The 27,916-nt window shown below is 43.2% G+C and overlaps 1 protein-coding gene and 1 long non-coding RNA gene across 4 annotated transcripts in view; one reads left to right on the forward strand and one right to left on the reverse strand.

The window, feature by feature from the left end:
- LOC138261031 (protein CD300H-like) overlaps positions 1 to 27,916 on the reverse strand; it is a 157,338-nt gene that overhangs the window by 89,122 nt on the left and 40,300 nt on the right. For all 3 annotated transcript variants that reach the window (XM_069209757.1, XM_069209681.1, XM_069209842.1), the window contains exon 3: positions 10,670 to 10,790. In XM_069209757.1, coding sequence (XP_069065858.1) covers positions 10,670 to 10,790 — 121 coding nt within the window. The remainder of the gene's footprint in view (positions 1 to 10,669; positions 10,791 to 27,916) is intronic.
- LOC138261190 (uncharacterized) lies at positions 1,996 to 27,776 on the forward strand. Its single transcript, XR_011199054.1, has 2 exons — positions 1,996 to 2,071; positions 26,089 to 27,776. It is a non-coding gene; the product is annotated as an uncharacterized lncRNA (long non-coding RNA).

The following is a 27,916-nucleotide window of genomic DNA, read 5'->3' on the forward strand; positions in this document are numbered from 1 at the left end:
TGTGCCCAACCCATGAGAATGTCAGGATCAATAGGGGCATTCGATTCTTTAGAGACATAAGCCAACTCCAGGATTTTTGCTAGTGGGCCGGTGAGGTCTAGAAGTTTATCCTGGCATGATCTCCATGCCCGATCCAAGCCCTTCTTAGGGTCTTTAGCCCACTTCTTTAGGAAAGTCACCATAGTGGGGTCTACATCTGGGGTATCGGTGACTTTGCCTTCCAGCTCTGGTCTGGGGCATTCTGCCTTTAATCTCGCTCGAACTTCCTTATCGAAGCCGGCTCTAACATGCTCCTGCATGTACAACGCTACTTCTGGAGGGGGAGTCCAGCTGGAGGAACGAGGATGAACAATGTCCTCAGGCTTAAAATTAAGAAGACGAGGCGCCTTGGGGGCCTGATGTTTGGTCTTAGAACGCTTCTTGCGCTTAGTAGATGCTGAGTGGACGCTAGAATAGGAGTCAGAATCTGACGAGGCATTTGGAGAATTATTAGAAGAGGAGTCTGAATTCTGAACCTCTTGTAAATTGAGTGAGCTATAACCATGCTCAGAATGAATAGTGGCGGCCAGCTTGTCAAACAGCTCAGAATGCGCCCATTTTTGCCTTTTTGACTTGCCCTTGGAGGTGGAAGGGAGATTCTCAGGGGCGTCTTTATGGGCATCTTGATTCGGAGGGATGGGGGGAACCCAACCCTTCTGGCACGCAAAATTTTCAAAATGGTGAGTCAGGGGTCCCAAAGCCTTGGCCAAGGCTTTGTTAACGGATAGCTGAACGCTATTATCAAGGGCACCCACAAGGGACTCTTCTAAAGAAGGGGCGTCTTCGCCATAAGAATCCTCCTCGTCATATGCGAAGGATTGCGCCATGTTCAGGGCAGTATGGGTAACTGCAATCAGAGTAGCCCAGGACTACAATCAGGGGGAGTGCGGAACCCCAGCAGGCTATAAGGCACCAAAATACAATTGAGCGTGGAGGGAGCAGCCTGCTGCACTCTAGGCAAAGCCTATGCAAATTTGTTTCAACCCTGGGCCGACCAGATGGTCCCAGGGCGTCAGGGAGTATCACCAAGCCTGAAATCAGAGCAAGGTGGGAGTCACCGGCCAGGTATTGAGCGCAGCGTTGGTTAAATGGATGCAAAAAACGGGTGAAATCTGCCCGCGAGCACCCCGCCGAAATTTGCTGTCAGGCTCCTAAAAGCAGTACGAGCCGATCGGCAATTCAAACGGGATGAATCACGCGCCAAAGCGTGCGTGCGTGTGTGCGCGCGCGCGCGCGAGCCTGCGTGTGAGTGAAATAATAAATGAAATACTTGCTGCTGGTACTCCGATCGGATTCCCGATCCTCGCTAGGGGAGAGCCCCTCTAGCGAAACTCCCGCTCCCGCTCCACAGTGCCAAAAAACGAAGAGCGCGCGCAAGCTAACAATAACACCAAATAAGATCGAATATGAAAACACTTAACTGGCTCCGGCAGCAGCAAAGAAAGAGGAAGTGCTTTATCCTCGTGAGCTTATATACAGTACTGGTCTCTATGGTTATGACGCCTTCCATTGAATGATGGGATATGTTTTGTTTTTAGTTACTCTCTTGTGATTGGCTGCTGTAAAAATAAAGCATTGAGAGAGAAGCATAATACGAAGCCTCCGGTCCTGACATAGAATTCTTTGAAAATTAGTCTTCCACATATCCTCTTTAACCAGGATGTTTATGTCTTAACATTGTGGAGGAAATTGTTAGTTTGTATAATTTACTGATGGCTTGCAGGGTCTATATATGTCAACCGATAGCGAGTAGCAAGGTTGTTTCCTATGAATACACAGTCATTTCACAACAAACTCCAGATTTGTCCTTTTTTTATGTTGACTGCTAGTTGGGAGAAAATGTCCCTTCCAGTAGTCCGTCGTTAGTTCTGGCAGCAGGACCCATGTGACCCGGCATGTCCAACCAGATCACGTCTCCAGCGATTGACGTCCGGGTCGCTCTGCCTTTAAGTTTCCTGTCGGCCGCGCTTCTAACTATCTGTTTGGGAGCACGGCCATGGGTAGGTCCCATGCAGGGAACGGCGACGGAGATGTGAGTAATAGGATTCTCGCTAGAGTGAGCGAGGAGTTTCATATATTTTTTTGTGATTCAAAAGACTGTTGAACCTTGAGGGCACAGTGTAATCGAGTCGTGCTCTGTTTCTTTTTGGGGGGGCCTGTTTAAACCATCTTTAGCCTTTATTAAGTACATGGGCTTTCACATGAGGATTTTTTTATTAGCTGAAAGTTTGTGAGCTCAACTGGTGCACTCCCTTTACTTCATAGTGTGTGTACCCTTCCTCGGATTTGTGACTATTTGCACGTGTGTTATGTGACATTTGACTCCAGAGTTTTTGAGCCTCCATTACACGCTGAGTGTCCTATATAGAGAATAAATTTATATGTGATTACTTGTACGTATGTTGTGTGTCTTGACTTTTAACTCCTGGGTTCTGAGCCTCCTTTACACGCTGAGTGTCCTGCAGAGAGGATATCTTTACATTTGATTTCCTGCATCCCTGCCAGCATTATTATATTTTTGTAACCATGTGCTAAATTATTGTAGTGATTGAGCTTTCCGTCTGGCTTGTGCTTTCCTATGGAGCCGGATCCTAGTTGTGGGACGGTAAGCTATTATACTTCTGTTCCAGACACTACCACTGAACATGATTACACTGCTTGTTCACTGTGTGCCACTTCCATTACGTGTGAGCACCTACTGTTATGACATACTGCAGAGTTTAGTTGTGTGCCTTTCTTTTTCTTCACAGGTTGACCCTTGAGATAGACTAGCCTGACGTGCAATTTACTTTTAGTAAGTGACTGGAGTCTAATCAGATTGACAGTTGTTGACATATTGAGGTTTTGCCATTGAATTAATAGGAAAAGTGTTCAATTAAGTGTTTTGGTCCTGATGAAGTGTCGCTGGATCCATATGGACCGTTTAAGACATGAAACATGTTGACCTTGTTTTCAGGGGTTTGAGATAGTTTTCTACCCCCTATTTTGCCTGTTTTGAGAGAGTGTCTGAGCATTATCTCATTCCGCAATCTCCTTTCAGTGTTTTTATCACTTTGGCCACTACCCCTTTTTTGATCATTAAATTTCGGTGCCTTTTCTGGGTTCTGAGCCAATTTTAACTTCCCTTCGCTCTCCTACTTTTTGTAGTGCCTGAAGGTGGACATTGACTCTTTTTCACCATGGCACAGAGAAAAGATCTCCGGCAAAGAGCCCCCTTCCAGGAGTGCCCGTCAGACATTGCAGCGCCAGTCTGACGAGGAGCTTGCCCGATGATGAAGCATGACACCCTATTGGGTGTGTGAGGGCACTTGCTTCTAACATTAGGGTTACCCTGTGCTTTTTCCTTTTCTCTGGGAACAGTGTACTTATATTTTCAAATACTACCATCAATGGCCAGGATTCTATTCTCAGGAAGCTCTAGGATTCTAACTACTGGCAGTTGCGGACTAGTCCTCTGTGGGGTTACATGTTGTAACAGAGTTTCCCTTCAAATAAACACACCCCATAAATGTTGGGGTACATATCCTCATTTCACCCGGACCCACAAAACCTCTCAACTGCACTGCTTTATAGTTCCTCTTCTGTCATTGAGAAATCATGATCCCCTGAACTAGGCAGTAGTGACTGCTTGGCACTACTGCATATTTCAGTTTTTAATGGCTTTTCAAATCAAATCATTCATGCACCAAATATGAATAGTGTATGCACTGGGCATGTCAGAATGATGGTCATGAGGGCCCTTTCCTAAGCTGGATTCAGACAGCCATACCACATTGTTTGGGTGGTGGCATAACATAGGCCTCCGCAGCCCCCACCGTGAGTGGGGGCCTGAGCTCCAGGGGGCCCCTTCAGCACAGTACCTGGCCTGAGAGCTCCTAAGTCAGTGCAGAGGGGGGCCCTACATGTACTGCAGCCAAAACTAAGTTGATGCTGCAACTCTCTGCAGTAAACTTTTGGTTAAAGGGAAGGAATGTTTCATTGCAGGCTTGCTTACAGGACCTTAAATGATCCTATATTGCCACACATACATACAAGCACACACACACATACAAATCAAAATTAATTACCAACCTTTTATTTCCACAGACATAGGGAAATCAATATAGATGCCTTAGAGCACCCAGCCAAACATACACACAAAGGTTCCACTCACATCCTGCGCCATAGCGGAAAAAGCAAATATGATCACAAAGGTGGAAATAAAAGAACCCTGTTACGGGACATCAGGAGAATACTGTAAATAGAGAAGGACAATAAGCATATTCTCATAAAGAGAAAGATAAAAGGCCTTTCCCTTCACTATATTTAGCATTGCCACTACAGCAGTTCCACAAGTCTCAGGTAGAAAGGGGGTTATAGGCACTCCACAAAAGAGGGGTGTTCTTTGAGCTCTCCCTCATCCCCATAGCTGCCATTTGGGACCTCAAGATATTTAACATGTTGGCCAAGGCATCAAAAAAAGTGATGCATCAGTGGCACAGGCCGCTTGTAAATCTGGGCCTATGATTTCACAACAGGGCAAAACATCAGAGGGCAGGACAGCATGATCTCAAGAGTCACACTGAAATTTTGCATCTCAACAGAGCTGCTTCCACTTACCATTCCAGACTGATGCTCCTTCATCATGATCTGCTCATTACCTATGGCATGACCCCATTGACTACCAGTGTTGGAGAAATCTGTTACCTCCTCCTTCTTAGTCCCAAGTTCACATGTCAGACACCTTCCATGCTTTTTGCCTGTGTCCAAACTAGTGAAGATAGTACTGACTCCATATACTCCAGCCTGCTCAGCATCTTTGGCTCTTCCTGGGCCACGCATTGTTACTGCTGGGTTTAAACATGAGGCAGTACTGGCAGAAGAAAATGTGCATTGTAACTCATACTGTCTGCCCGCATCTCAACTCAATCATTCCTTGGTCTTCTAATCAGAAAAACGCATCCTATTTGCTACATATCCATCAAGTTGGGGGTAGGCTTTTCCCACCTGTACAATCAGCCTTTATGACCCTAGTAAGGGACAACCTGGATATTTGTAGTCACCACAGGAGGTACTAGCTCTAGTGCTATTGTTCATGTTATGTGAAACAAAGCACAATTCTTCGCATGACTTAACCCACACCATCAGCCCTATGGCCAGATTTTCAATGTTTTGGTGCAGGGTAGCTCTGCAAGCCTTCTTTCTGCACTGCCCTGCATCAAAATAAAAGGGCAGGAATGCACCTGCGTGCCAATGCAGGCACCCTTGCACCATGGTGCCTGCGTTACAGGGGTGATTGTTTTTCTGCAGGAAGGGGCACCTTCCTGCAGAAAAACAATCCCAAGAGGAGTTTACCTCTTTCTATGTGTGCTGGGAAATGGAACACACATAGAAAGAAGAAGAAATGGGGGAAAAAAAGATATTCCTCCCCATTGCGTCACTTCTATGCCACCCCTGGGGAGGCGACTTGTGCTGCGTTGCCTTACTCCATATCTACAAAGTTTGTAAAGCCACACAAAGTGGCTTTGCGTGGCCTTGTAGGTATGGGTCAGCAGTCTGAGCAGCCAATGCATCAAAAAAAGTGATGCATCAGTGGCACAGACCGCTTGTAAATCTGGGCCTATGTGTCCTCTCTCCCCATTCTTTAGACATAACAGCAACAGAGCTTTGATACAGGTGAATCCAATACTGACTTTACAAGAGGTTCTCGTAAGGAAATCAGACACAATTAATCAGGCAAAGAAAAGAGAGCAGCTTCAAGAATTGAGATGAGTCACTGCAGCAGATACAAGGTGAGAGAGCAGCAGGTCTGACTATGACTCCCACCAAGGACACAGCTAACTGAGGGAAGCGTCTCTAAAAGGGAAAAAGAAATAGGGCCAGATATACGACTCTCAGTGTTTGCGACTTGCAATTTGCATTTTTTGGAGACTCGCAAATTGCGAGTCACAAACACTGATCTACAACAGTGTCTGAGACACTGTTTGCGATTCCCAAATGAGTCACAAGGGACCTACCTTATTAATATTCATGAAGCAGGTCGCAATTTGTGACCAATTGGGAATGGCCGGCACTCACAGGGATGTTGGCCTGCCCGAGCGGCATTTCAATAATAAAAATGAAAAGTTTTCCTTTCACTGGGACCACTGCCAGCTTTGAAATAATGTTGGTGCCCCCATTAACAAAGGAGAGGGTGTCTTATGTGTAGGAGGCTGACCTTGTGGTACTTACACTTTGTGCCAGGTCCAGTTATCCCTTATTAGTAGGTTAGAGGTGTTCTAGCAGCTTATGCTGATAGAGGTAGCTATAGCAGAGCAGCTTAGGCTGAACTAGGAGACATGCAAAGCTCCTGCTATACCACTTTTATCTCTTAGCACTATGTCATAAGAAAACACTATACTTAGAGTTACTAAAAATAAAGGTACTTTATTTTAGTGACAATATGCCAAAAGTATCTCAGTGGATATACTCCCTTAGGAGGTAATTATTATACACAAGATATACACACAAACCAAAATCAGGTAAGTAAACAGTTAGAAAAGTAGTGCAAACACTGTAGAACACAATAGAATGCAATAGGAGACAATAAACCTAGGGGCAACACAAACCATATACTCCAAAAGTGGAATGCGAACCACGAATGGCCCCAGGCCTAGTGTAGTGTGTAGAGGGTTGCTGGGAGTGTAGGAAAACATTAAGGGTGTCCAAGATACCCCACCCCAAGACCCTGAAAAGTAGGAGTAAAGTTACCCTACTACCCCCAGAAAGACAGTAAAGTCAAGATAGGGGATTCTGCAAAGACAACAACTGACTGCAAAGCACTGAAGACCGGTTCCTGGACCTGAGGACCTGCAAAGGAAGGGGACCAAGTCCAAGAGACACGCAAGTGTCCAGGGGGGGCAGTAGCCCACTAAACCCGGGATGAAGGTGCAAAAGGGCTGCCTCCGGGTGGAAGAAGCCGAAGATTCTGCAACAACAGAAGGGGCAAGGAACTTCTCCTTTGGGTCAGAAGATGTCCCACTGTGTGCTGGAGGAAGCAGAGCTATTTCCACGCAGAAAGACCGCAAACAAGCTTTGCTAGCTGCAAGAGTCACGGTTGAGGATTTTGGGTGCTGCCAGGGCCCAGGAAGGACCAGGAGGTCGCCCCTTAGAGGAGGAGACAGAGGGAGCAGTCAGCAACACAGAGAGCCCATGCAGAAGCAGGCAGCACCCGCAGAACCACCTGAACAGGCGCTCAGAATATCTGAGCACATCGGTCATCTTAGCACAACAAAAGGGAGTCCCACGAAGTCGGAGTCCAACTCAGCGATTTGGGCAATGCAGAACGGAGTGCTGGGGACCTGGGCTAGGCTGTGCACAAAGGAAGTCTTGCAGAAGTGCACAGAAGCCCTAGCAGCTGCAGTTCACGCAGTATACAGGATTACTGTCTGGCGTGGGGAGGCAAGGACTTACCTCCACCAAATTTGAACAGAAGGGCCACTGGACTGTCGGGGACATTTGGATCTAGCTCCTGTGTTCCAGGGACCACGCTCGTCAAGATGAGAGGGGACCCAGAGGACCGGTGATGCAGAAGTTTGGTGCCTGCATTGACAGGGGGAAGATTCCGTGGACCCACAGGAGATTTCTTCTTGGCTTCCCATGGAGGGTGAAGGCAGACAGCCCTCAGAGCATGTACCACCAGCAAACAGTCAAGAAAACTGGCAGGATGAGGCGCTACAATGTGGCTGGTAGTCTTCTTGCTACTTTGTTGCGGTTTTGCAGGCGTCCTGAAGCAGTCAGCGGCCGATCCTTGGCAGAAGTTGAAGAGAGAAGTGCAGAGGAACTCTGGTGAGCTCTTGCATTCGTTATCTGAAGAGAAACCCACAGGAGAGACCCTAAATAGCCCTCAGAGGAGGATTGGCAACAGAGAAAGGTAAGCACCTATCAGGAGGGGTCTCTGACGTAACCTGCTGGTACTGGCCACTCAGAGGTCTACATTGTGCCCTCACACCTCTGCATTCAAGATGGCAGAGGTATGGGACACACTGGAGGAGTTCTGGGCACCTCCCCTTGAGAGGTGCTGGTCAGGGGAGTGGTCACTCCCCTTTCCTTCGTCCAGTTTTGCGCCAGAGCAGGGCTGGGGGGATCCCTGAACCGGTGTAGACTGGTATATGCAAGGAGGGCACCATCTGTGCCCTTCAAAGCATTTCCAGAGGCCAGGAGAGACTACTCCTCTCAGGCCCTTAACACCTATTTCCAAAGGGAGAGGGTGTAACACCCTCTCTCAGAGGAAATCCTTTGTTCTGCCTTCCTGGGACTGGGCTGCCCAGGTCCCAGGGGGGCAGAAACCTGTCTGAGGGTTGGCAGCAGCGGTAGCTGCAGAGAAAACCCCAGAGAGTTAGTTTGGCAGTACCCGAGCTCTATGCTGGAGCCCCGGGGATGCATGGAATTGCCCCCCCCCCCAATACCAGAATGGTATTGGGGTGACAATTCCATGATCCTAGACATGTTACATGGCCATGTTTGGAGGTATCATGGTGACGCTACATATAGGTATTGACCTATATGTAGTGCACACGTGTAATGGTGTCTCCACACTCACAAAGTCCGGGGAAATTGCCCTGAACAATGTGGGGGCACCTTGGCTAGTGCCAGAGTGCCCTCACACTAAGTAACTTTGCACCTAACCTTCACTAAGTGAGGGTTAGACATATAGGTGACTTATAAGTTACTTAAGTGCAGTGGTAAATGGCTGTGAAATAACGTGGATGTTATCTCACTCAGGCTGCTGTGTAAGAATTGTCTGAGCTCCCTATGGGTGGCAAAGGAAATGCTGCAGCCCATAGGGATCTCCTGGAACCCCAATACCCTGGGTACCTAGGTACCATATACCAGGGAATTATAAGGGTGTTCCAGTGTGTCAATAAGAATTGGTAAAATTAGTCACTAGCCTGCAGTGACAATTTTAAAAGCAGAGACGGCATAAACACTGAGGTTCTGATTAGCAGAGCCTCAGTGATACAGTTAGGCACCACACAGGGAATACATAGAGGGCACATACTATGAGCACTGGGGTCCTGGCTAGCAGGATCCCAGTGACACACGCAAAAACAAACATACATGCAGTAAAAATGGGGGTAACATGCCAGGCAAGAATGTACTTTCCTACACTACGGGGACCCCTTCATGTTTGCCAATTGGTTACCCTCTCCTTCAAGGAGTCAGTAAAGAATGAATGTTTTGCAACCTTATTCCCAGTCGCAAAACAATCAAACATAGTAGCATGACTCTCTTTTAGGAAGGGACGCCCTATAAACGTCCTTTCCTAATTGCGACTTGCAAATCCTATTTTGCGAGTTGGTAATAGCTACAGACTCGCAAAATAGAGTTGGTACATAGGGAAATGCATTTTGCCGATCACAAGCGGTCCAATGGGCAATTTGCAACTGGTAAAATGTGTCATACATCTGGCCCAGAGTCGCTCGCCTACTTGGCGCTGATTTTGGGTGCCTCGTGATGTGCGCTGCATAGCATATCCTGTTATCGTTACAAACAATACATCAATACATCTGGTTAATCTGGCATTGCTGAACTTTCTAGCACCTTATATCTATACGCAGCAGGATAAATTAGGCAAAGCATCTAACAGTACTCAATAAACTGCAGGCAAACAATACCGGTGGAAAACACTGCAACAGCTCTTTCCTCTAATAATTACATCAAATACTCCATTTAATATAGTCAAGAGTACTTTGCACATTCGTTCAAACGGCTAAGATATTCCATATATTTTGTTGTCAATTAGCTCACAGCAGCATGCATGATAATAAAGAACTTATGAAACTGAGTAAATATCTCAGAGCTGTACTCTAGGAAACAAATAACACTCAAGAGAATACATTAAGCAGAACACTAAACACACATACAATATAGCTCAGATATTCTATATAGCATCACCAAACTCACAACAGTACCACCTATCCAGCACAGTTCAGAGGCTCTACATAATTGGACTTCACTAAACTCACAATAGCATTACGCTGTTAATAAAAAATAAAATATACCACTCCAGGAGTATGTACATCACACTGAACCCATAGTTATGCAAAACCACCCCCAAAACTGACTTATTTGGAAACTGTGTACCCCAATACAACACCACAGTCTCAGCTACCTCATTCCAAGCTAGGGAAACGTACTTATCAATTCTACAAATATCTCGAACTCAGATTGCTAAGGATCTATGGCTACTGACACACCAAACAACATTAAACATTACAACACACTTGCAACCACGCACATCAAGACATCAGCTACACTCAGACTTTTGCTGATTCTACTCAACTAGAAAGGACTTTAATCTGTGATGAAATGCTCAAGAGTCAGGTATGAAAATATCCAGGTCACAGCAATGGCAATGCAGTGCTTTAAAAATCTGACTTTCAGAAAATCATATTTTCTGCTGGCATACACCTAGGAGTGAATTATTTTACTATTCATATTGGCCTTCAATGTGTTAGCAGTTTCTTCATGAATCAAATCACGTGGGTTTAAACTGTGATTGCCGGATGCAGCTAGCCCCACAAATTCTGGAGAAGTTAGTAAAAGGTAGTGGTAATGAACTGACAAAGAACCGACACCTGTAAAATCTAGGAGGTACCATGAGACTTACCCTGTACCTGAAGTCTCTGTGCTTGAGATGGAGGGTACATTACTAGATGCTGAAGGTTCTTGGGTTGGAAGAGAAGATGCTGTCTTCACTGAAATTGTAGTTGGCGGTGAGATGCTAGAAGCTGAAGATCAACAACAATAAATCAATCAATAGGCACACTGAACAATTATAACACAACGAAAATTCATTTTCCAAATGTGACACAATACTCTCACCTTGGAATGCGATAATAAACACAGGGCTTTAGTAAGGCTTTGTGTCCACCCGTGCACCATGCAAGGGGATGCAAGGGTGATGCAAAACCTAAGTGAGTTTTATCAAGCCACACAAGGCCACTGTGCTTGGCCCTGCATGACTTGATAAATGTAGAAAAACGCAAGGCAGCACAACACATTGCTCTTCCCCGGGAAACATTAGCTGTTTCCATACATTCACCCACAAACATTTGTGCATTCCCGGATTAACCATTAATGGTAAACCTGGGAATGCATCAAAATGCTACTCCTCCCAAGGTGAGGCGTAATGAGGAGAAATATCTTTATTTCTCCTCATTGTTTCCTCTTTCTATGTGTGCTGCATTCTGCAGAACACATAGAAAGAGAACAATGCATCTCAGGATTGTTTTTGTCCAGGAAGGGACCCCTTCCTGCACAAAAACAATCCTGCCTGCAATGCAGACACCCCTGCAACATGACACAAGGGTGCCTGCATTGGCAGTAGGCAGCCAAAAGGGCCCCAGTGCTAGGAACGGACAGGAATGTGCTGTATAATGGTAAATACAACATATTCCTGCTATTTCTCTTTCACGCATTGCAGCAAGATGGCCTGCCACATTGCGCTGCATGAAGAAAGGATTAATCTGCCTGACTTTATTTAGGTTTCATCCTGATCAATCACAGTATATCAGTGTAAGACATCACAGATGACCCCATTGTAGCAATGCTAGGCTGCAATGTTGCAAAGCAGTTGGAGGAGCGGAACCTTTTGAGGTTAATTTTGTTAATAATAAGGTTGACCAGCTCCTACAATTAGGGCATAACATGTACTGGTGATTGGATGCACAGAACTCTTTGACGGAAGAAGTGCTTCAGAGATGAACCAGTGAAATGACCTGAGCAATTATTTCAGTAGAAAGAGGGGAGGTCACGTTCAGTTTTAATAATCTGAAACATGGGCTTATACCAGGATATATATCACACTAAGAGACATCCATTTCAAAACAGTAATAGTATGAATATATTTAGGGGCATATTTATGGTGCTTTAGCACCACCTTGCGCCACATTAACGTCATTGTTTTTGATGTTAATGTGGCCCAACAATGCCGAAATCCCTGCGCCTTATTTACAGGGAGGCGCGATGCTTGCATTGCGCCACTCTGTAAACCTCTGAGCTACATTATGCCTGCACCAGGCATATTGTATTCAAAGTGGGCGTTCCTCCGTTAGGGGAGCCGGACAAATGGTGAAAGGAAACCTATGAGATTTCCTTACACCATTTTTTACGGTACTTTTAACGCCTGCTTAAGAGCAGGCATTAAAAGGGGCCTTCAATTTTTTAGAATGGGCCCCTGTGTACTCTGCAGGAGTAGCGCCAATATTTTGGTGCTACTCCTGCAGAGTACATCAATTGCGTCATGAAAAATTACGCTATTGCCCCCTACCCTGCACCATGGTGGCCATCTTTTAAATACGGCGCACACATGGTGGCGGTAGGGGGGTGGTAAGGGGCGCAGGGAAAGGGGCGCTGCTCTCGGTGCAGCGCCACTTTCCATAAACCTGCCCCTTAGAGTCCGTTTCAGGACTTCGGATTTTAGGAGCACTATGACAGATAGGTTAGTTAAAATAGTAAAAACTCAAGACAGTATTCCTCTTGTCAATGAGCATTAAGGCTGCTAGGTATTAGGGGACACATCCATAGATCAGAAATAAATACACATGAAATGTTTTGATAATGTTTTGAAACATGCTGGTGTTACTAGAAAGCGTATTTGTATTTTTGTAGAGTAGGTAGACCTAATGGATCATTTAGGGCTGGTTGCTAGGGTAAAATAGTGCGAACAGTATTTCCTCTGGTTTTAGTAACAGTGGAAATTGTGCTAGCTCTAGTTTTCGGCCAAGATCTTACACGCTGTTTTAAGCTCTGGCACTGGCGGTGCAGGAAGTAAAAAGTTGGGTATGTATGTGAATAAATCGGGGTCAAAAATGTTCTCACACATTTACGCAGCCCTTTTTACCGCCTAGGTAAATATCTGGTGCAAAAATACATCCGAAAACAGAGGTAAATGTTATTCACATTTTAACATGCTTGGGAATGATTTTATCTCCTGACTCTAAATGATGCTGATAATCTGATAATGGAAATACCGCTTCTAATGACTGTGTTGTAATTATTACAATAATTGAAGCCTGTGTGTCTTCTTTGACTATTGATGGGCTTGAAGAAGCAGGAGTTGAGAAGCGTGGATTGGGTGGTAACAGCTAATGTCACCCGAAATGAAACAATGAAAAGGAATATTATGCTATTTTTGCACACAATTTGTAATCTGACATATTTCCATTACACTGCGATGAGAAAAATAGCTAAAAGAAGCAGTTCATGTATATTATGAAATTAAAAATAGTACTACTGGAAGAGGTCACACAAATAATAAACGAGCAAATATAGAATGCATGTTAAAAATTGTATTCATCCTTTTTTTAAAATTCCGAAGCCCTTACTTAAAATTGAAGAGTACTAAATACATTTCTTGAGTTATAATTTACAGTCCAAAAACACATATTCAAATGTATCCAAAGGCATTCACGCAATTAGGCAAGACATATCCAGTTGCAGTGCACTATGAAGCGTTTCATAATGGTGCGCCAACACTGTTTACAGTTGCAGTGATCTGTAGGTGATTGCAATCAAGCTACCAAGGTGATACACAATTACATTTCACAAAATATTATCTCATGATCTACACTTTGTGCAGATGTCCTGAACACAGGCTTGATTAGTTCCATTAGGGCGCAAAGAATGACAGTTTCAGGAGACAAAGGACAAATACATTGTGCTGGTAAAAATGGATGTGAGAGAATATAAAAAAAGTGAGTTGGTATTTAACCTTTTCAAGGCAGGATATTCTTGAGAGTCTGTATATAGAATATGAACTAATTCACAAATATTATTCTGTCCTTGCATATCTTTCATAATTATGGACATTTTCTGTATGAATTACTAATAAATTTAATACATAAGATTTTTAAATTATTTCATTTGTTACTAGTCAACTGAATACATTCACCTAGGCCAACACACTACGAAGGTCGTGTAAATATAAAAAATGATTATATTAATAATTTATCGTAATTTAAAAATAAGGAGGAAGAGGAAAAGGGGGGTCATGTTACAAGTTTAGATAGTCAGTTTTTTTCTGCAGTGATTTAGGCCCATCTTTACGCTAATGTGGCATTGGAAGGGCAAAAACACTGAGCCATATTTACAAAGTGGCACAATGCTTGCATTGCACCACTTTGTAACCACTTGCGCCACATTATGCCTGCGCCAGACATGATGTATGGAAAGGGGGCGTTCCGGCACTAGGGAGCCGTAAAAATGGTGCAAAGGAATCTATGAGAGTCCTTTGCACCATTTTTATCGCCTTTTTTAATGCCTCCTAAGTGCAGGCATTACAAAGAGGCTCTTATTGTGTTCAATGGGCCTCTGCGTGCTTTGCAGGGTTAGTGTCAAAATGCTTGATGCTAGTCCTGCAAAGCACCTAACTATCCAAAAAATGATGATGCTAGTCCCCCTGACTACCACCATGGTGCCCTAGGTGCAGTGCCACTTTTAATGAATCTGGGACTTAGGGGGTTATTCCAACTTTGGAGGAGGTGTTAATCCGTCCTAAAAGTGACGGATATACCACCAGCCGTATTACGAGTCCATTATATCCTATGGAACTCGTAATACGGCTGGTGGTATATCCGTCACTTTTAGGACGGATTAACACCTCCTCCAAAGTTGGAATAACCCCCTTAATTTGGTAAAAACATGCCTTGTGTAATAAGTTATAGTTAAGTTGTTTTTTCAGTTTTTGGCAATAAGCATCCATGCAATTGACATAAGGCCTGATTTAGAGTTTGGCAGAGGGGGTTACTCCATCACAAATGTGACAGAGATTCTGTCTGTTGCATTATGGCTCCATTATGGCCTATGGACATCATAATACAGCGCATGAAATATCCATCTTCTTTGTGACAGTGTAACCCGTTTGCTAAACTCTAAATCAGGTCTTTAGTATAGTAAACAGAATTCATTTTGCTGGTGATGAGGGACTGAATGACAGTTCTGTGAGTGCTGATGGGGAGTCAGTTGAAGATCTTCTTGAAAATCTTGAGTGTGTGGAAGCAGGAGACGAAGACTGCATTCTCTTGGTTGGTCATGGTGAACTGGTTGTCAAATACTATTCTGAAGTTATTTGTGTGGATTGCTGGTAGGAATGCGGGTCCATGTTCAGCAGGCCACCAGATGGAGTTCCAGAGAGAGGTGTCTTTGCTGAAGATCACTACTTCCATCTTCTCTGTATTGAGTTTTAGGCAATTGGTTTTCATCCATCTGGATGATGCAGTCAGAGATATTGGCCTGAGTGTTCGGCGCCTTGTTGGAGAGGGAGAGTATGAGCTGTGAAATTATAATGGGATGTGATGTTCTTTCCGTGGGCAGGTTTGATGCTGGTAAGTGACATCTTGTAAATAGAAGAAAGAGAATAGCCTGCCTCCAAGCCACAGCTCTACACAAAGAGTCAAAAACACTTATTCATGGTTGGCAAAAACGTTTTCATAAACATAAAGTACGTCTTTTACTACTTTTTTGATTGGCCAACTCGAAGTCAAGGTCAATGTATGAAGACACAACATGAATTTATAAATGAAAAGAGTCGACCTATCCGCACTAATTAAAACCCAACATACTCACTTGCTTCATACATACCAATAATTATTCATACATCATCCAAGGAACATGTAAAAACTACATTCAGATGTCCCCCTTCGACCTGGAACAGTTCTAAATTGAACAAAATATATTTTCCACAATACTCAAAATCATAGTAAGGGATTGTTTGTTATACATATTGTGAACAATAACACCTCAAAATCAATCATAAACAATGTTTCAACATTTTCACATACAGTTTGTATTGATTGAACATTTTATCACAAAACATGAGGCCGAATTCAAGAAAAGTGGTGCTGCATCCAATGCAGTGCCACTTTTTTTGCACCCCCTGGTTGCCCCTCTTATGCCACCATGTGTGTGCCGTATTTAAGATATGGCACACCATGGTGGTAGTTAGACCAATAGTGTCAACATTTCTGACGCTATTGTGGCGCTTTGCTACACTAGCGGTAAAAAAATGAGAGAAAAAATGATGCAGTGAAATCTTTTAAATTTCACTGCGCCATTTTTTAGGGCCTCCTAACTGGGAAATGCTCCCCGTGTATACATTATGCCTGGCACAGCCATAATGCGGCACAAGGGGTTACAAAGCGGCGCAGTACATGCATTGCGCTAGTTTGTAAATATGGAGCGGGGAAAAGGTGTAAAAAAAAAACGATGCTAAGGCGGAGCTAAAGTGGCGCGAGGGGCTATTCATACGGACCCATAATCTCTGTAGCAATATTCATAAAAGTTCCATGTCTGGTCCGAGCGGAACGAACTTTAGTGCCGACGCACGTTTCAGTGGATGGTGATCAATTGGCCACCCACCTTCTTCAAGGCACAGGCTGGGAATTTCAATTTGCTAAAAACCGGGGTGGGGAGGGGAAAAGACAAGCAGGGTCAGATGTTGCCCATCGCTGTTCTAAAAATGAAAACGTGAATATGTGCCATAAACATAATATATCAAAGGTCCTCACTGAGTACATAAGTACTTCATACTTGACACCCAAATGAAAGTGCACAGAAAAAAACAGGCAAGTGCATTAGGTTTGGGTTAGACAATCCAAACCTAACGCAAAAAAAGAAGGGAACATAAAACAAAGAGCACAAACCATGACTGAAACATGCCATTGACCTGTGCCTCAAATACAACTAGAAATAATACACTTGCATGATAAGTGCCTAAAAATAATAATAATCCTGCAATCACCTGAGCCTACCAATAGCAAAAAAGGGAGGATAATAAATGTAAAATTCACCTGTAATGTCAGTAACCAGTCACTTATCGTCACTATAGGATATCAATAACATCTGGCAGCAAAGTATAGCCATTGAATTTCACCAAGGTCCCTAAAAACCGGAATCAATACCATTAAGATTCTATAAGGAAACCAGTCTCCCATAAGGCTGAAACGGCAATAAGGAAGGAAATATACCTATGTGGTTTTTGCCATTTCAGAAATTTTAGTGATGCTAGTTTTCCCAAATCGTCTGCATGACCACTTTACACACCCCTTTCCAGCAGGATATGGACATTAGTTCACCAAAATGCCTGGAGAAGGACACTGATATCATCATCTTTAGACTTCACAGGAAGTGACATAATATGATCTTTTGAATCCAGGAAGTGATGTCACATGACTGTAAACCAGATGACATCACAGTTATTTACATTGCTGAACTTCCACAATAACTGCATGAGTAATATAGCAGCTCAACAGCGGCATTGTCCGCTTAAGATACTATCTGGATCAGGATGCTGACGTGACATACAAGGGGATCATTTCTCATTTCTCTTTGTATTAATGAAACATTACATGTTTGACTGAGGGGGATCTATAGTGTCTCAAAACACCGAACAGTTCTGGGAACTTAAATGACTTACACCTCAAACTGTCATGATTTAGTACTGCCTGTTCACTACAGCACACAAGAAAATCAGAGGAATAAAATATATTTTAAAAAAGAACAGTAGCTGTTACTTTCCTATGTATTGATTGATATAGGCCATATAATGAATATGATCTATGTTATCGGCTTCAATTATTCCTTATTGTTAATACATTTTGATCTAGGATCATTTGTAAAGCACCAATATCACCAGTATGAAGTACAGAGATGATGTTTTTAACTAAACACAGCAATTTTCATGTAGTCACAATAATAAATCATGGCAAAAACGTGTTTATTTTGTGTTTGTTTTAGGTCATTTTTTCATTCAATCAGAACAGTGCGTGCTGCCCTGCTGACTTTATTTATTGTTAAAAACCTAAAATGTAATATCCCAGTCCCATCGAAAGCTACGAAAGGTAAACAGTGTGCAACAAAGCACTTTATACCTTCTGCTCTTACAGTGGTAACTGGTGATCATTGAATATGGTGGAGATTGTTTGCCCTGAAATGTGAGTGAAGAGAGGGCGCCCGTCCTTTTCTAGGGAAGGTTTAGAGATGGAATGGCTTCTCCCTCCCACGACATGCAAGGAAGGTAATTAAATATTCATGTCCTTTCAAAATGTGCCATGGGCCTCTGAAGCCAGGGGTTGCAAAGGGCAAGCAAGGGGTTGCAGTAGTGACACCTGGCTATACCTAAATGTTATCCGTGCTGCATGTTATCCACTCATCAGTTTGAATGGTGAGATTTAGCACCAAGGGGCAAATTTATACTTGTTTTGCGCCATTTTTTGTGTGGCAAATTTGGTGCAAAACTAACTCCATATTTATACTTTGGCGCTAGACTTGTCTAGCTCCAAAGTTATGGAGTTGAAGTAATTTTTGGGACGTGGAAACCTACCTTGCGTGAATGAGATGCAAGGTAGGCGTTCCTGTGCAAAAAATGATTCTATGGCCATGGTGCCATATTTATCCCCCTGTACTAAAATCACGCACTCGGGGAGAAGGGGTTAAATAATGATGCAAAGCTTGTTTTGCACCATTATTTAATGCCTGGGTCAGGGCAGGTGTTAGGGGACCTGTGGGGACCTGTGGGCCTATTTCCATGGTGGAACACAATTGAATAAGCCCACAGGTGCCCGCCCCAGGGACACCCCCACCCACACCAGAGGGACAGAGGAGGATGGGGGGCCCCATCCCAGATAAGTATAGGTAACTACAGGTAAGTATTTAATTTGATTTTTTGAAGTTCCATCGGGGTCCGTAAAATGGGCACCTCTACATGGCACTGGGTGCAATAGCCATGCCCAGGGGACATGCCCAGGGGACACTTGTCCCCTATGCTGGCCATTGGTGTGGTGGGCATGACTTCTGTCTTTTCTAAGACCGGAGTCATGTAGAATGGATGGTTTTGAATCAGAAAATTATGCTAGGCTGGTTAACATCATCTTTTGGTGCAAAACCCCCTACTCCCATACCGCCACCCCCACCTGGCTAACGTCATTTTAATTTTACCATAGCCCACCCTTTGCGCCGGCTTGCACCATTCCATAAATATGGTGCCCGGCTGGCACTCAGGAATGGTGCAAGCCGATGTAAAACTTTTTGATGTAAAACTGCGTTAGTGCAGTTTTGCACAAAAAAAGTGTAATATGCCCCCAAATTTGGTGCTGGGTGTTATGCCTATAAAGGTATTTCCCTCCCACTGCCATGTGAGCACAATTTCTCATCTCACTATTTTTTCCCTCCACCATTTATTCACTTGGGTAGACTGTATCAGCTGACCCACACATGAAGATATTGACTCAATCCCTCAGATTTAAACTGCTCATTGTTGTGTGTCACTACGACTCCCGGAAGTCATTGAAACCACAGTGGAGTTTATTGTGTTGACACTATCTGGTATAGTGGTCAAGCATCACTAATATGTACTTTTGTAACACAGCCAAGACTAAACACACCTCACAATGTCCAGTCCCAATGTGATCCCTTTCCTCTCAGGAACATGGGAAGGAAGCTATGGAAGCTTCCTAATAATGTACTTTTACGGGCAGCACATGATTTCACACGCCTTTATATCTTGCTGTCATCTTGGGACACCAATAAGCCTCATTCACTCTTACCTTTAATACTCCTCTTCCCAAGGGACCCTTGTGTGCTAATTCTGCCCATTTTCCCCTCAGCACAGCTGGTGGAATCATACTGAGCTTTTCCCTGACATTTCAGAATCTCTTCTCTCAATCTGTCACTTCCATCTGGTCAGCTTAGCCACACATTACTCTTTCTCATACTCTATGAAATTCCTCAATCGCCTAATAACTATTGTCCCACTTTTCTCTGACAGTGATAACACCTGCACCCTCAACATGGTGTCAAACTTTTCAAACCTCTAATCTTCCAATTTCTCAACAGGCAACCAAAACAGTAAACCATTTTGTTCATAATGTAAGATAGGTCCTTCCCCACAAATATAAATTGACTAATCGAAATCATTGACCCCACGTTTCTCAAGGTGGACCTAAGTGTACTCTTACATGAAAACACACAAGCTAAAAGCTTGTTAGCTGCCTTCACAAGTCTCTCAAAATGGATGAACACTATTTCTCCCAAAATATAACCTTCAAAGAAACACATTTTTTTCTCCTTTGTCTTACATCTCAGTCCATAACTCGCTAGCAAGTTTCTCCAACCTAATCATCAATCCCACACAGTCCCACTAAGAAATATGCCTTTGTTTCACTATCAATGGAAATCTCCTCACATGTCCAAAGAAGCAAAACAATGCTGAATTTCAGTTCCACCTTCTCAATACCTTACACCTTCATTCAACCTGAAAACTTCAGGACAACTATTAGACCCTGGTCAGTGGACCACAGGCCAGACAGGGATTGCTGGGCCCCAACAGTGTTGGTTGAGCTTGTGTCACTGCTCCTAAAATAATCATACATATTTCCTATGTAGGTGGCCCCAGTAACAATTAAAAGATACATGTTTTCAAAATCATGTTTCATTATAAATACACAATACTCGGTATTGTTTAATGGTGGGTATCATTACATTGTGATTAATCAGGTTGCTTGAATAAATTGTTCAATGTTTCTTTCAGTAGAGATCGATATCTTGATTTCCAGGAATCTTTTTCTAAGCAGTAAACAAGGTTTCAGATGAACATATGTAAGTGAAAGTGTATTAGGGACCCTATATTAATTTTTTTATATAACATTTAAGAAAGTAAGCAGAGTACATAAGCTGCATTAATAGTTATTGGGAGAGAAAAGGGATCTTGACTTCCAGGGGACAAGCTGAGGGATGTGCAGAAGAATCTGCAAACACATTTCCCCTTCTGAAGGCGAAAATAAGGTACATCGAACTCTAGACAGGCCTATCAGCCTGGCTGGAGACACCATAGCTACTGAGCATGGAGACAGGAACACAGTTATTGTTTTATGGATCAATACTTCTGTTGCTCCACAAAGGTATGTGGGTGAGAGCCAGGTCATCTAAGAAACCGCCACAGGCTTCTTTGAGTGCTAGAAGTAAATTAGTTAGAGAGAAAAAGAGTGGGGTCTTAATTACTGTTGAAATATTTTTTACTTTTTAGCTTGCTCACCAATATTGTCGCCACTATCTTATTTGTTTAATAGTATCCACTATTCATGTTATGTGCTCTAGCATATGTTTTTGGGTTTATTGAAATCATTCACAAGTGTGAATTCTTGAGTGTGTATATTTATGGTTAAAACAGAGGTCTGGAAACCACAATACTCCTGTGAGTCTCACAGGACTCTTCGTTGTCTAATATGCACTCTCCTCATGTAGTGCTCAGTGGGTTACAAGCGTTATGATCAACTGGGTTCTTTGTCTCGTGGTGGTATGTTGAATAAGTCTGTGCTGTTAGATGGTCTTGAGAATCCAAATCTTGAGTGCTATTCTTAAGAGACTCTAGAAAAATGTAATATTCTAGTCCTAATATGGCTCTGCAAATTAGGCCAAATGCAATACAAAATACAATAATTTCTGTACTTGATTATCAGAATATCGAGTGGAAGCAGTCTAGGGCTTTTGAGAAGGTTGTGTGAGGGGCATAAGCTCAGAACTGAGTAGTCAACAAATGGATAAAATAATAGTGCCCAGCCCAGTGTTTATATTTTAGTAAAAGCAAGTACTTTAACTGCATAGCAGAACTAAATATTGCACAATCCAGTTATGAATACACAATTGCATTGCAATCTTCAGATGTCACTAAACCATCATGCTATAATTTCATCTCCCCATTCCTATGATATAAAGGCACTACAGTCCCCAATATCGAGTGTCTTTGGCACAAATTATCTACAAGTGCAGATTATCACAGGAAGATTATCACAGCAACTCAATCACATGATATTACCTTTGGTTTGCTTTGCGTGGAAAGTCTCAAATCTGTGTGCTCATCTTCTTTTGAGAGCATCTAAGCCCATGTGCTACAGTCACAGAGGAAGCCTTGTGATGCCTGTAGGCCAGTTTTTATACTTTGGGCGGTGAGACTGGTGAAGCCCACACTTGCGATAGTCGCTCCCTGTAGTAGTATTGTGACCTAGCCTAGCCAGCAGAGGGGATTCTTAAGCCAGTCTGGCTCACAGTGGTGACATGCAGGTTTGGGCTTCTAGGTCAATTACATTCATAGTGGTGACATGCAGATACCTCCATCAGGGCTGTTAAGGCTCACAGCAATATGGGAAGCTGCAGTCCCCAAGGCTGATCACACTTACAGCACTGAGGAGCGGTTGCAGCCTCTGAGGCTGATCAGGATTACAGCAGTGAGGTGCAGTTGCAGTCTGACAGTGTAATGGTTGCAGTAAATATCATATACAGCCAAGCCTGGTTGATGCAACCTTTGGAGCAGTTCTCCATGATGAGACAGAGGAACTCCCTCATGATGTCAGTCAGTCCTGACTTTTCTCTGTGATATTGTCCACTTTCTCTGGGGACTGTACACATCAAGAACACAAGCCAGGCACATCCTCAGGCAGGATTCTAGGCAATAGGCTTGTCCTCAACTCCACAAGCTAAAAGTCAAGAGTTCAGGTGATGTCGCCTCAGCACCTTGATACTGGCTGTCAGTCAGACACCAGCCAAGAAAATGCAGGAGCTCTTTGATCACTCTGTTGAGAGAGCACTACCTTTCTTGATCAAGAAGAATTTGGGAATAACAAAGTGGAGTGGTTTGGATCCCATGTTCACACATATTTTCTAGAAGAAGGATGTGAATCATATGCCTCAATATTTGTTTGGGGTGATTCTCTCAAATGACTTGCCCTGATGCACTCCAAACATTGGGTTTGTGTAAAGTGGTACTCTTACAGCAGGCAAAACTAAGGCTGCCTCCAAGCTGGAGCATGCATCAACTGGAGACAATGAAATGTGAAACTAGTTCTACACTTCACCCCTAATATTCACCAATTGACAGTGCTCACAAGCACCTTCTTTACAACATGTTCATGTCATATCTAAAAGTACCCATGTCTCAATCTTCCTTGCTGCCGTGTCTGGATTGTCCCTTCTCCAGCCACAGGAACATATGCAATTCACTTCCAGTGTCAGGGGGCATCTAAAATGACTAAAACTCACACAAGAGCCTTACAACCGCACATGGATTATATGCTCCCTATTAATGAACAAACACACATGATGTCAGCACACGGTTCTGGGGTACACACAACAGCATAACCTGACACAAGAGAGGCCAATAAGCCACATTCACAATCATACAGATAAAAAGTTTGGTCGTGCTCTAAATCACAAAACACAGCAAGCTGTCACCACTGCTTTATGTGCGTGCTCATATAACAGGTGTGGCAGTTATCTGTCCACTTAAAGAGCATTGTTTGTGCTCTCCTCATTTTCACAGGATAGGCCCTGGGCCTCGTATTGTCAGGGAAGGACCTAGGCCTCTGGCATAAAGCTAATATATTTTAGATTATGCCAGAGACAAAATAAATTAGAATACCATATTCACAGTCAGGCATTCATGACAGAGGTCTATGCTTGTATACCTCACAAGGATATTCCTGTTCCAAGAACCACCATACAGGAATTGGTCCTCTCTCACCTTCATAGCAGTAACGTTATACTCACTGGTCTCACAACAGTGTTAGTGTCTTTTTGTTATCTTAGATGTGGTTACCTGCCTTGTCAAAGGCAACAAAAAATGAGAACATATCACCTTATCATGAAGTCCTTCAATCATGTTACATTTCTTTGTTACCTGTGAAGTGCTCATTGCTCACATGTCTAGGATTACTGATATAAATAGCTTTAATAAATAAATAAAACAATGGTGAAACTTAAAATTGATACAGTTGAAAGAAAGCAGTCATTCTGGAATTTTGTATTTATTAGGTTCTGTCTATGTGATGGGTCTCAGGATTCATACATACCATATAGTATTGAGCATTATAGATGTTTCCCTTTGTGGGTTTCTGAGTGGCACCATAGACAAAAAGATATTTGTCATCTCACATGGAACCAAAGGTGGAGAGTTCTGTTTCATGTATACCTACTAGATATGCAATATATGTATTAATTATGGTCAAATTAGCTTATTTCCTGGTAGAGTCACTGCCAGCATGTCTGTGAGATGTTTTGCCTGTCCTAGTCCCCACTCCCTCCAATTATCATTTGAAAGTGGTCATTCTCAATAGAGATAAAATCTTGATTTGTGTCTAACCAGGAGTTTACGCACAAATCTGGTACTGAGTGGTGCAGTAATCAGTGCATTTTTACCAATACACTGAATGGTTGAAAAACAGGTGAAACATTCAAAAGAACAGAAAACACTGACACCAAACTTTATGCCTCATCCCCTGGAGAGAACTCAGAACTTGGTAGGAATGTAGCACCCAGTCCTTCCTATCCATGTTGTACATTAATTGCATGTATTTGTCCAGTGGTTCAGTATCTCCAGTTAGGGGCATATTTATGAGCCCCTCAGTGTCACTCACGCCGAGCAGTGTGGTGTTGCATGGTGGAAGAATGACACAAGCCCAATGTCAGATTTTTGAAGCCACATAAGACTCTGCATTGCCCTGCTTGGCTTCATAGACCTGGAGTGACGCAATGTCTTCACTCCTGGTAGCCATGTGCCATGTTGGCCATTTTGGGTAGCCAGTGTGCTTTGCTTTTGCCATAGGCCTGCATGTGTTCTTTGTTGTCTATGCCTTCACCCCTGGTGGCTATGTGCCAGAGTGGACATTCAGTATAGCCAGAATACTTTGCTTTTACCATAGGCTTTTACATGTTGTTTTGTCTAGGCCTTCACACTTGGTTGCCATGTGCCAGGATGGCCATTTTGTGTAGCCAGCATGCTTTGCCTTTGCCAGAGGCCTTCATGTGTTTCTTTGTTGTCCATGCCTTCACCTTCAATGGCTGTGTGCTAGGGCGGCTATTTTGTGTAGCCATTGTGTAATCTTTTCTTTCACTCTTCAAAGCCATTTTCTAGGGACATTGATAGAAGAGGCCTATGGCTTTTTGTTGTTTTTGTTCATTTTTTTATTTATTTAATTGAAATATGTTAAAAGTGCTTGAGGTTGATTGTAGTAAGCATGCACAGTGTTTTTTTTTCATTTTTCCATTTTCCCTGGCCTCCTTGCCTCATGTAGGATTTCTTATGGTCCTAGGGAAACTTTATCAATATTGTTTTTTCACTGATTTGATTTTTACCTAAACCCCCTGCCTGCCATTGGCATCTCTGAAGGCCATAGGCATACAGCAGCAATAATTTTAAGGATGAATCAATTTTCCCCTGTGCCTGCCAGGTGTCTCATAGTTGTGTCAGTTGTAATTTGTTTAAGGTTTATTCCATTTTTTCCTGCATCCCTTGCATGCCGCAGGCTATACATGCACACCAGAAATTTTGTTTTTTTAAGAACTCTTTCATTTTTCCTCTGTACCCTTTGCCTGTCTTAGGTCTCATAGGTGCACACTGTGTTTTTTTTTTTTTAAAGGATCATTTAATTTTCCTTCGTCTGTCTCCAAACCCCCCAGGCCCCCTGCCACCGCCTGCCAATGGGTATAGACGGACACCAGCAATATATTTTCTAAGGCTTATTCAATTTTCTGCAGAATCATGCCTACCATAGGCCATAGACGCACACTAGCAAAATTAATTTAAGGATTATTCAATTTTCCCCTGCACCCCCTGACTGCCATAGACCATAGGCGCACACCAGCAACTATTTTTTAAGGATTATTTCATATTCCCCCGTACATCCTGCTTACCAAAGGCCACAGGCACACACCAGCAATATTTTTTTGAGGATTATTCTGTTCTTCCCCTGAACCCCCCCACCTGCTATAGGTCATAGATGCACACCAGCAAGAGTTTTCTTAACCATCATTCTGTTTTTCCCCTGCACTCCCTGTCTGACATAAGTATCTCATAGGCCTTGGAGGCACATAAAGTAAACTTTACAATCTGTATGTTATTGAAATATTATGTTATAGTTTGGAATAGGTACACTATTAATTATTTGTGATGACCTCACTAAATTATATTGTCTGTAGATTTTAACTGCAAATCTCATGTTTCATTGAATGCTTTTCTTGTTTGTTTGCTTTTACGTGCAGAAGAGACATCACACACAGTACTGCCAGACAGAAGGCTGGCAGTGATACCACCTGAGTCCTTCTCTGCTTGTGCAGCTAATCGGCCACTGCCAAAGCTAAGAAAAAACTTATAGACGGCCCCCATGAAGGGTGTTCCTGCCAAGAAAGTGGTCAGTAAGGAGGAGAAGAAGAAGGATATTGCTCCCACTGAAATGCCACCCTCCACCTTTTTCATCAAATGTGGTGTACCTGCTGCACTCTCCTCTAGGTGGCAAAAAGCTAGAAGCAGCACTTCTGCATCAACTGCACCAGGTTCAGCCCAAGTTGATGTCATTCAGTGATGAAGCCACTGGAGTCATGTTGACGAGCAGTGAGTCTTAACTGGATTTTTCCCAGTGACAAAGTACCCTATAGTTATAGGAAAGTGGAGAACAGGAGCTGCAGCCAGCAACAGTTCTTCCTGAAGTAGGAGCAGAACAGGGGGTTGAGCTTTCTACTAAGCAAGATGTTGCTCTTCAACCATTGGCTTTACAATCTCCAGCAGGAAAAAGATAGGGTATGCCACCATCTTCTCCAAACCCTCCTTCTGATGATCTGGACATGGATTGCACCCCCGCTGAGTCCAATACTTGCCCCGAAAGCGAAGGAAAAAGGAAAGTTGCTGAAAGCTTTAGAATTATGGAAAGTGACAGTGATTCCGATGAGTCAGTGACTATCAGTATAGATGGTGACTCAGAGGACACCAAGATGACTCCTCCTACTTAATCTGCTCAGAGGGATGTGGTTCCACCACCACCACCTTCCATATTGTAAGACCTCCACCAAGACCTGCATACACCAATACCACAGCCGAAGTATGGCCTAAAGAGAGGCAAACATCACAGCCGCCTACCTCCAGTTCTTCAGGCATTTGTAGTGGCACACTAAAAAAGTTCTTCTCCCCAGTTTGGGACTTGTTTGTGATTAGCAAGTAGCAGTAGGATAACATTGCAATATGCTCATTTGCCATGCAAGTGTTCGCCGAGGTAAGCAAGGTTCACACTTTGGTACTGAAGACCAAAAATCCCTTCTGAAAAACCATAACAGAATCTAGTGGGACAAGCAACTTAAAAAGATAAGTGCTGGAGGTGATGAGAGAGGGTAAGCAACTCAGTTCACAGTGATAGAAGAAGAAGGTGGTCATGAGGAAGAAGAGAATGATAACATTACACAAAGCAGTCCTATCCTCTGTAGTGTGCTAGCATCTACCACATCAGCAACCTCCAAATGGCACAAGACTCTGATGCAGACACCCCCTCATACAGTGATTCGCCTAAGATGAACATTGAGTCTACGACCTCCTGGATCTCTCCAGAAGTCGCCTGTGTCAGTGGCACCACTAAAGAAGAAAATCCAAGCTACTATGACAGGCATATTTAGGCAGGAAGTGCCCTACAAATGCAACCACCCAACAATATGTTTTTTTTTTCTTGTGGAAGGAGTGATATTTTTAGCATTTGTGGTGGCCATCTGACTTGTGCTCCATTGCAGTCAACCTGAACTTTTGGATTTACCCCAGTCTAGCGTGACTAGATAGCCCTGGTTGTGCTTTATGCTTCTAAGTGCTATATTGCATTTTAAGCGTTAAACATTCATAACTCAAGTTCTTCTTATTGTATTTGTGTTGTTTAGAATTGGTTTATACATAAAAGTAAGCTCTATGATTCTAACTAGGTATGGTGTCTTTTTGTCTTTTTGTGTGGTGGGTTCACTGTTTTACTGAAGTATTGCACAAATACTTTACAAATTTCCTCTTAAGGTTAGCCTGCCCACCCTGAGCCCAGCTACAAGATGGAGAGCACAGGTTAAT

The sequence above is a fragment of the Pleurodeles waltl genome, chromosome 1_1 (assembly GCF_031143425.1).
Source record: "Pleurodeles waltl isolate 20211129_DDA chromosome 1_1, aPleWal1.hap1.20221129, whole genome shotgun sequence".
NCBI lineage: Eukaryota > Metazoa > Chordata > Amphibia > Caudata > Salamandridae > Pleurodeles > Pleurodeles waltl.